The following is an 11,125-nucleotide window of genomic DNA, read 5'->3' on the forward strand; positions in this document are numbered from 1 at the left end:
TATTTAATTAGCCACACTATGCAAACATCTAACACATTAAATAAACAAGCTCTTGAATCTTTGCCTTTGCTTAAATAGGCAAATAATGTCTGAACATGTGGTGCCGAGCCCATTATTGTTTCCTATTATCAATATACTAGAAGAGAGTGGATTTTTTTTCCCTAGTACGCTGCATAGCAATGAGCTTCCTACTACAATACTAATGGTAACACATTTTTTGACATTTAATATTGGGCTAATTTGCACTGCAGACCTACATTGCCCATATAAACACATTGATGGAATTATGCTCCACAAATATCGTTTTTCGATCGCTGCGTTTTGCCGCAATTTTACTAATGGGTTTTAGCGCACTCCATCATTGTGGTAGATGATGAGGTGCACTAGGCGTGGTAAAATAGAGCAGACAGCGCTTAAGAATCGCGGCTTCTGCGAGGCACCATTGAAACCAATGGGAGAGGTATACCGCAATTACTGTGGCGTTAAAAATGCCGTGGTAATCGTGGTAAAAAGCGCATGTATGAGAGCGGCCTTAGTAGTTGACTGTTTGGACTTTCTCCACTATGTATCACACTGTTATGTGATTGTTCTCAGTGAGAGAAACCAAGTAATCTTGTAGATATGATACCTTTTAATGGCTAACAAAAACACAATGTTATAGCGAGCTTTCAAAACTACTTAGGTTTCTTCATCAGACTTTTAACAGAATATATCAGAAAAAGCATATATACACATACATATTAAAGAGCATGTGGTGTGACCAGGGGCGTAACTAAAGGCTCAGGGGCCCTGATGCAAAAGGTGAGCTGGGCCCCCTCCTCTATCTGTATCTGTACCCATACCTAAACCATGCTGCACAGAGACATAACTTGAAGCTTCTGGGCCCCAATGCAAAACCTGTAATAGGGTTCCCAACTATAATGCTTTTTTCATAGTACTGGGCTCTCTCTATGGAGAAGAGAGGCCTTAGGGGTCCCCTAAAGCTCCTGGGCCTGGGTGCAACCGCATCCCCTGCACCCTCGATAGTTACGCCCCTGGGTGTGACTACTTTGCATTTAAAGCAATAGGAAAATATGATGAATCGAGGAGTAATTACTAAATCAGTCCACAGGTGAGGATGTGAGAGTTTTGTGGTCTCTAAACTGATGTTAGTTTGGGGGCCTGGTGTCCCCTCTATCTCTATACCAGATCTCTCATAAAATCCTGACAGTTAAGCCCCATTTACACACAATGATTATCGTTTTTTTGCATTGAAATGCTGAGCATTTAAATGTACAGATAATTGTTTGAAAGCTAAAGTAAACACTGTGTATGTTGTTTGATCAGGTAGGCGTGTGTTTATATGAGGAATCTCTGGCTGGCAGGGTTGTAATTAGTGCGAAGATAAGACATTGTCTTCTGCCAGCATGAGTAAACAAGTTGTCATTGTGTTTTGCAAGGCAAACAATCACTCCTTCCCTTCAGTTGTTCAGTCTTTTAAAGAATGAACAAATGTCTTTAAATGAAGTGAAAAGCAAACAAACGACCATTTTTATGCAGACTGAAACTCAGTGATAAACAACAAGTGAATGAATAGTGCATTTATACGTAACAATTATCGTGCAAATTCGTTTGTTTAAACTAATTTTAAGCAATAATTGTTGCATGTAAAGGAGTCTTTATTCAGACCTGTGTTGAGTATATCAAAGATGGTCATTGTTGCTCTTTAGTATAATAATCCTCATATGTTCTATGTTATGCCATTGGCTACCAAAATGCTTGTGTGCACATATGCTTCTTCCGGATTATCATATTAGAATCCTGATGAAGAAATCCAAGTAGTTTTGAAAGCTTGCTGGAACATGATTTATTTTTGTTAGTCATTTAAAGGTATCAGATCTACAAGATTACTTTGTTTCTGTAAGTGTAAATTCACACAGGCGAGCACAATATTGGTTTGAGAAACTCGGCCTGATATTGCGTTTGCCAATGTGCGCTTTTCACGGCATGAGAGACGTTTTTCATTCAAAAACGTGTCGTATCGCTTCTGTAAAATTGTGATCCTCAGGATGTCTTTCATATGTGTCAGAGGATCACAAGTGTTTTCCATTCATTTCAATGGTAAACCACATTGCACTTGCATGCTCATCGCATAGCATGCGAGTGCCAAGCAATGTCTTTTAAGGTCCCATTGAAAACAATGGTCGAGCCATTCCGAAGGAAGGCCAAAGGATAGAACATTCTGCAATTTTTTTCACTCATGGGAATACGTCCATTTAAATGAATGGAGTTCATATTTGTGCACCCATATGAAAAAGCCATCACTGAGAACAATCACATTTTGCTCCTCTGGCTAACACTTAAAAATCCCTGCCTGCTAGAAGTCCTTCCTCTGATTGGATGAGGCTTAGCCAATCAGAGCCAGCACTCGATGAACCAATCATAGCCATTCATCGAGTGCTGGCTCTAATGTCAAAGTGTCAGCCAATCAGAGGCAGCACCTCCAGGAGGCAGGGATTTTTCAATCCCTGGCCAGAAGGGATGAAGAACAGTGTTCGGGACTGGGATGAAGCTGCAGCAGCGCCGGACAGCTTTTCTAAAGATGTATACTTTTTAAAAAAATGTTCCCTGCAGCTAGTGCTTAGGTTACGGCTTTGACACTAGGATTTCCTACTGTCACAGTTGCATTGCACCGCACAAAAAACATGATTTTGTGCGATGCGATGCAACAGAGAGGAAAGCTCCATAGGGAAGCATGGGCTACAAAACCTTGCTTGTCATGTGAATATTGCGCATTCAGTGAGGTTTTGAACTATCAATGCTGCATGCTACAAAACATTGCAAATGACATAGAATCATAGAATGGTAGAGTTGAAAGGGGCCTCCAGGGTCATCAAGTCCAACCCCCTGCCCAGTGCCGGATTCACTAAATCATCCCAGACAGATGTCTGTCCACCCTTTGTTTGAAGACTTCCATTGAAGGAGAACTCACCACCTCCTGTGCTAACCTGTTCCACTCATTGATCACCCTCACTGTCTAATATCTAATCTGTGTCTCCTTCCTTTCAGTTTCATCCCATTGCTTCTAGTCTTTCCTTGTACAAATGAGAATAGGGCTGATTCCTCTGCACTGTGACAGCCCTTCAGATATTTGTAGACCGCTATTAAGTCTCCTGTCAGCCTTCTTTTTTGCAAGCTAAACATTCCCAGATACTTTAACCATTCTTTATTGGACATGATTTGCAGATCGCTCTCTATCTTGGTGACTCTTCTCTGAACTTGCTCCAGTTTGTCTATATATTTTTTATAGTAAAGCATGGGTCTCTCATACATGCGATTTGTAGCATTTTCGCATCGAGAGAAAAGCGCGCAACTTTGTCGCCTGTGTGAAGGTGGCCTTAAGTGGAGAATGACCCAACATTCCTGCTATAAGGACAGACTGTGCACAAGATAAAACTACACCAGAGTACGAGCAAGGAACTGCGTAGCAGAGACCATCGCTGTCTCTACAAACAGCCAGTTGGAGTGAAAGTGTTAGAGACCATGTTGCGCAAACTGCTAAGTTAATAATTTCTGTAAAGACCTGTAACTGCCAAGTTATTGCTTCTGTAAAGAGGTGTAACTACCATGCTATTTGCCTGTGTAATGACTTGTAATCACTAAACCAGTTGTACTTATTGAGAGACTATGTTCATTGCTTCATCTTGAGTAAATGTCTCTTTTAATCCTCCTGTGTCCATGTTATTGTCTGTGCTATCTAATACACAGGGCAGTTAAGGAGTTAAAGACGTCTGGCAACTAAATTAAAAAGAGTTACTGGCTGCTGAGAAAATATTAAAGTGTCTTTACTCACCTATTGCATCCCCCTGCTGCTACAATCCTTGTGCTGTGATCCCCCAGGTCTCTGTGCACTCCTAGGCACAGCCAGTCATGTGCCATCTAAGTGAGTGATCGTGGCTAGCAATCATTGTAGCACCAATGTTGAGGCCAGTGGTTGTACACAGCATTCATGCACTTAGGCAGCATGTGATCACGCCACCCAGAAGCAGACGCAACCGGTAAGTACAGACTTTTTTATTATTTCCTCAGCAGTTGATGAAAAAAGATATCTGCTGGACAATCCCTTTAAATGTTACCCCTATTATGTCTTTGGAACTTCATCTAAGGGACCTTTTACAGAATAAGCTGTATGATGCACTGCAAGCTGTTGTACATTTTGTACAAAAATCCCCACACTATCTGCGAATATCACGATTTTTGTGTCACTACAAAGTTGCATGGGGCGCTACAAAGTCGCGTTGCCAGGGTTTTTTTGGGAGGCGGGGGGGGGGGGGGCTTGAAATATAAGCCTACCCCAAAAATAAGGCCTATCTGCATTTAAAAAAAATTTTAAAAAATAAAAATACATCACCTAAAAACCACTGTCGGCTCTGCCACGTGTCTCCTCTGCAGCTCCGGCAGACTTGTTTGTAGTTTTCAGCAAGCGCTTCCTGGTTTGAAGGTTCAAAATCCCCGCCTCCAGGAAGCGCTGGCTGTGATTGGTTCTCGAGCGCTGCGGCTCAGCCAATCACTGCAGCGCTTGATGAACCAATCACAGCCATTTAATGCGATTATAATCAGGCTACTATGTGTCTGTCAGGGCATAGTTCTGTAATTTTTGCGCTTGCAGGGGCACATGATACTCCCTTTCCATGGTATAGAATGACTATTTAAAACCTAATAAGGGCCAGCTGTCTTCTTTTCCCTACATTTTACGCAGGGTCACACCTTTCCCCTTGCTTTTTTAACCTGCCATAGACTTCTACAGCAGATTGCCGCGTAAAATGCAGAACGATAGGGCAGATATACCTGCAGCTTTTATTTTACACGAAGCTTTGTGTGTAGCCTGTTATTTCATACTGCCCTTTGTATCTTATTGGTCTGTGATTCTATGAAGTTTACTTTATTGCCTAGCAGCCGCCTTAGGGCTCTTCTATTACCAATGACTCTTTTTTCTAGCACTGGGACATAGGTTGGTGGCTGGACTGATCTTTAATAAGCCAGCACGTAATCTTCACAATACGATGCTACAGCGACAAATAAGTAAATAACAACAAGCAGACTATACAGTAAGGCAACGTCTGTGCGCCAGAGAAGTTTTCTTTTCAGCTACTCTTGAAAGCTTTTGTACAATTGTTCTTGATGGTACATACTGTAATGTGGCAAAATACAGTACTTGAAGGTAATCCAAACACAAATGCAATGACTTGAGTATATAATAAATAAATGCAGTGCCTCTTCTCTGTGTGTATGCAATTTAGTACTGATTTTAGTAAGATGAAAGAGTGATGCCAGTGATGGCAGCATTTAAAGCCAATCATAAAAGGGCAAAGCCACGATCTTTTACTAGTATAATTATTATTTACCCACTTTTTACATTTTTTTTTCATGTTTTCCATAGAGAAGTCTATGCAAAAAATGTCAAACCTGTATCCTGTTGCGTTTGCAAAACTGAAAATGCCACTAATCCCCCAAAACACGCATGCTCTGCTCTGTCCCGCCCACTCCCATTGCTGGCTATGGACAATGGGTGGGCAGGGGGCGGGAGCCTAGCTCTGCTCCTGTCCCGCCCACTCCCCAATGCAAACCGCTCGGAGGGGAGGAGAGAGGCAGAGAGTCAGTGAGGGGGAGGGAAGGAGGGGACTGCTCAGATGGAAGCATATATCGGTCAGCTGTGAAAACGCCGTCCGATATATGCTCGTGTAAATAAGCCCTTACACTGAAAGGTAACTCCTATATGTAGGTAGCACAGGATCCACCATTCACAATAGGTATCTACTACCCCTCCATGCAAAATGACCTTTTCACAGGTCACAAACCATGCCTAAAACAGTCTCCCATAGAAGTTAATGGGTCAGCTCCTGTAAAATTGCGTAAATTGGCCATGATGCTGCTTTAAAGCGTCTTTTTAAATGCTCTTAATGGTATTAAATGTAGCTCAGGTAAGATGACAGCCCCCACAGTCATATATAGATAACACAATAAAATCAGAAAATAAAAACAGATTAGAAAAATGGAAACTGTTTCTTTATCTCCTTTTAATTAAAAAATAGTGATATATTCCCTTTAAACTTTGAACGATTTATCATTCTGCAGAGCCGCTGTGATAAATCTGGCACATTTTAAGACTGTCTAGTCTGTTTGCATTGTCTTTTAGACCGTATTAGTTAACGAGCTCCAGCATCTTTCATATTTTCCTATTGATTTACAGCTAACATATGGGTGCAGCGTTCTTACAACAAGCAAAACAGGGGCAGAAAAAACACCACAAAAGAACATGATGTTTTTCCTAAAGCACTGTGTATGCGACTACTTTTACTGCTAACATAATACCGCTGCAACCACAATGGAATGGATACCGGGCAGTAAGCTATTTGTTTGTTTTTGGTGCATATGATACATATGCAGTGGGTACTTCCATTTGTAATATGTTCAGATTTTGCAGAAGCAGCGCATTTCTTGCTCAACATCTATTTTTATACACAGATCTTGGAGATCCTTGTGTAGTTACTTTTTTTACCAATGTGAAATACTGGATCAGGCCGGTCTCAAACGACCAGATTTGATTTGTGGAATCCACTATCGTTCAACCGTGCTAACGATCTACGGTATTCTGCACACATTACAAAGAAAGAACATTGCATGTCCATTCACATGAGGGGACAGTGATTGTGATTTTTGTGCGAGGAAATAAAACGCAACATGTTCTAATTTTTTGCGGATTCCGCACGGAACTGTATCCATTGAAGTCAATGGAAGCCATCAGACCCGCAGCCCATTCGCAATTGACATTGCGGATAGGTCGCAGATACCCACATCATTGCAACCAGGCGGGAAATAGAAACATAAAAAAAAAAAGCTGTACTGCGCATGATCGACGACGGGTGTTTGCAGTAATCCACAGTCAAGATAATTCAGGTATGTGGGATCACCAGATGCCGTCAGGGCCAGGCTCCCGCATGCGGAATCCAACACGTCTGTGTAAGACCGGCTGTAGTCAACTTTTACATGGCAGTATTCTGGTTGATATTTTGCATCTGTATTCATAAGCCAAAATTAGAAGTGAGAGCAAAATATGGAAGAGATACACATCTTCCCATTATGTTTTTTCTCTGTAGGCTCCACCCCTGGTTTTGACTTTCCAATAATGGTGCAAAACACTGATCAGAATATGCTGCGCGAAAAAAAAAATTAGACCAATAATACGTATCACTAAAATTAGTCCTGCTGTCACTTTAACTGAAGGAGCATTCCGAACACAAATCTAATGTAGTTGATCACAATAAGTCATTCTGTAATAGGTTCACTTGACCTGGCACTGTTTTTAGCTGGCAGCATTTTCATCAACAGGGCATGAATCTGCTGCCCCCCTTGTATAATGCATCATTCTTTATAAATATCCCCCATAAAGAAAGTCATGATAAATGAAAGCATTGGATTGGGCATATAGGTTATTTCATACATCCATCCGATTTAGTGTGGTATAGCTATCTGTATTACAAGCTGAAAATGACAAATTTTGAAAGATGCTATTTTTTCCAAATTTCCTCAAAATTTTGGGGTTTCTTTCTAATTGAACACAAAACATACCAAGTTACCAACCAAAATTTACCATGGACATAAAGTAAAATGTATCACAAAATCTCAGAATCACATGGATAAGTAATAGCATTCCAAAGTAATTGCCACATAAAGTGAAACATGTTAGATTATGTTTATGAATCAATGGTGATGGAAACTGATCAAACTATTTTGTATCTTTTTTGTAGGTGGGAGGTCATACAATGCTACCCATCCGCTGGATGCCTCCAGAAAGTATAATGTACAGAAAATTTACGACAGAGAGTGACGTGTGGAGCTTTGGTGTTATCCTTTGGGAGATATTTACATATGGGAAGCAACCATGGTTTCAGCTCTCAAACACAGAGGTATGATAAATGATTGGATTCCAGTACTTCTGTGACGCATACTGTATAAATCTTTCCAATGCTATTCCTGCAATTATAAATGTGTGCTTCAATAGAAATGTAAGATTGAATCTATCATCCATCATCTGAGTCCTTCTGAGAATGGAATGGTTGCATACCACTAGTTGGCATCAGGGGAGTGATAGGTAGTGCTTGGTAGTAGATTTACAGACAGGCATAGTGGGCAGAACTTTTGAAACAATTTCTGCCAGCTTTCTGGCATTTTGATGAACCACATGTTTGCATTAACATGTGTGATGTTTTACTTCTCTTGTTAACTTTTGACAAGTGGGTGCGTAGGTATGACAGATTTACTATAATTTAAGGCAGAAACAGCTCATAGTAGGCATAACTTTCAAATTTTAGGTGCATGGACAACCAGAGATGTGCCAAATTTGCTACAAGGTATGCATTCAATACATTTGGTGCATTTTATTCCAATGTACAGATGTATAGAATCAAGTTCCAAATGAACATGTGCCACATTCCCAGTTCTGTATTATTTGCTTAACCAATGCTTGGGAATAAGTTCCACACTACCCAAATAGCATAGGTGCACAATGATAACTGTGCCAGTGTAAAAGGGGCAAAACATGACACCGATTGTGAAGAGTCTTTATACCAATTCAGATGAACAAGCAATACTGAATGTATGATAAAGAATAATATGGCAAAAACATGGCAGCCAAGTGTATATGGAGTGATTATTGGCCAAATTTGTTGTTACCAGTGAGAATTCAGGTAATAATTGCCATGTGTAAAGTACTCTTTAGTCTTGCAGGAATTTTGGTTAAGCAAATGACTTAGTCCGCTAACTGAAATATGCAGTTACTGTCTCTGAATAAATTATTGGCACAGTATCTTTGGGAAGGCTGTACAGTAGTGAAATCAAAACAATCCGTTTTACAGATGAAGAGCCTGAGTAATGATACTCATGATTGCGCACCACTAAACTTGAATATCCAGATATGGCTATTAGACTATTCATTCTCACCGGTGTTCTCTTTCCCAGTGAAGGTTCAGCACTTGTGGTCGGTAATTACAGCTGATGTTTCCTTAGATGATTGTCAGATCTCCTTCTGGCATTCACATTGCAATAGCTGGAGAGTGTCTCTCCAGAAATCTGAGTTACATGCTTTCTCTCTTCTACAGGAAAACCCAGCTCCAATAGCACTGGGCTGGAGCAGCTCACTTCTCACAAGGCTCTCTGCAGAAACTGTCTCAGCTGCAGGTCAGCTCTGCTGCAGCTCTCACTAGCAGGATCTCTCTTCTCTGAAACTGCTTAGTCACGCCAGAGCCTGCCTTTTATACCTAGACCATCATCCAATCAGCACGCAGCTCAGGTTCTTTTAATCTGCAGCAGCAAAGTTAGAGTACAAAACACAGCCATGTGACCTCTCTTTGAAGGTCCTGGCAGGAACATAAATAAAGTACAGCAGTAATATTCATAGATATATACATAGGCATTTAACTCCTTACACCAGTAAAGCCTGGTAATGCTACATCTGTACTTTGGCTTTAGGCTGGTATATGAAATGCCAACCTTAGTAAATTTCGCCATTGTGTTACAGTCCGTATTCAGTGAACATGTTAGATTTCAACCCATGGGAAATTAATGTATCTCTAAACCACCTTAACATTAAATTAGTTCTGCCACCACAGTTATCTGACAGTCTTCCTTTACATGAGGATGAACAAGAACGATGTCTAGTTTGATTACATCTGTTCAATGCTTATTGACCGGTAAGCATCCACTACTTAACAAGCACTTAGGGTTGAGCTTTTAGTCATAAACAAAGGCCGTCTGAAACTACAGACTGTTGTACTGCAAGATAGCTGCATTCATTGTTTAAAATAGAAAATTTCACCTAAAAAGCATCAAGATGACAAAATTTATCTCAGTGATTGGAATCACTGAGCCAAATAGTAACTAAATTTTACTCTTAGCATAATGGTTTACAATAATGAAAAAGTGAGGTATATTGAGAACATGCCGACCAGGTTTACAAGAACTTTAGGGTTCCACATTATTTTGGTTCCTCAAGATAGCAGTAAGCATACTTTTATGGTACTGCCATGTAAGGGTGAAGTCAGACAAGAGTTTTTTTGCACCCCATCTGCAAAAAAAGTGCATCTATTAGAACAATTGGTTTCCTATACAGCGTTCACAAGTCTGTTTTTTTACAGGCACATAATCTTTGCACTTGCAAAAGGTAGGACATGCGTGCACCGGCAAGGTCCATGCTGCACGTAGAGATTCCCTGCCGGGAGTCCCCTCATCACTGAACACTGTGAAAGCGCTGTCACAGTGTTCAGTGATGAGGGGACTTTTATGGAGCAGTTGCGCTTCTACAAGCTTCGGTCATGTGCATTTTTGCTGATCCGTGGAGCCCATATTGTTTTAGCATAAAGGTGCGCAAAAAACAACTCTCATCTGACTGAGCCCTATGAGATAAATAGATATAGAGTATTGTGGTCAGAGATACATGCCATTTAAGGGACAGTAGCAGCATTTATTATCCATCGATTGTGGCAATTATGTCTTGTAGAAAGAGTGCCATAAATTCATGATGGTTTATAATTAGTTATGATTATTTTGTCACAAGAGATGTATCATTTGTCAATGAAAATGAAGTTTCTAAGTCCTTCTTCACTCTTCTCGTCTCTTTCCCTTAGGTTATTGAGTGCATCACACAAGGACGTGTACTGGAGAGACCACGAGTGGTTCCAAAAGAAATCTATGACATTATGCTGGGGTGCTGGCAAAGAGAGCCACAGTTACGGTTAAATATCAAAGAAATCTATAAGATTCTTCAAGCCCTAGGGAAGGCCTCTCCAATTTACTTGGACATTCTGGGCTAGCAAGGCAACTTCTTAAATTGTTCCACCCTTGTTTACCCTCATCTTCCCTTATCCCGCTTTTCCGAGAAAATGTCTTCATATGGAAAAAAAAGACAAAAACAAAAAACCCAACAAAAAAACTTAAGTGCCTGCAACACATTATAACACAGAAGAAAGCCTGTAAAAGCAGATGCATTTTTTACATCTTCCACCAATACAACAGAAAAGGAAGTCTCTGCTATTATAGACTAACTAAAAATAACAAAAGTAGGAAATTTGGGACGTAACCTATTCCACTG

At 40.5% G+C, this 11,125-nt stretch overlaps 1 protein-coding gene across 1 annotated transcript in view; it reads left to right on the forward strand.

Moving 5' to 3' along the window:
- The window catches only part of NTRK3 (neurotrophic receptor tyrosine kinase 3), a 650,206-nt gene extending 639,359 nt beyond the window's left edge, over positions 1 to 10,847 (forward strand). Inside the window, exons 17-18 of the mRNA XM_066592818.1 lie at positions 7,788 to 7,946; positions 10,662 to 10,847. Coding sequence (XP_066448915.1) covers positions 7,788 to 7,946; positions 10,662 to 10,847 — 345 coding nt within the window. The remainder of the gene's footprint in view (positions 1 to 7,787; positions 7,947 to 10,661) is intronic.
- Positions 10,848 to 11,125: the final 278 nt, after the last annotated feature.

Source organism: Eleutherodactylus coqui, chromosome 2 (assembly GCF_035609145.1).
Source record: "Eleutherodactylus coqui strain aEleCoq1 chromosome 2, aEleCoq1.hap1, whole genome shotgun sequence".
In the NCBI taxonomy this organism is placed as follows: domain Eukaryota; kingdom Metazoa; phylum Chordata; class Amphibia; order Anura; family Eleutherodactylidae; genus Eleutherodactylus; species Eleutherodactylus coqui.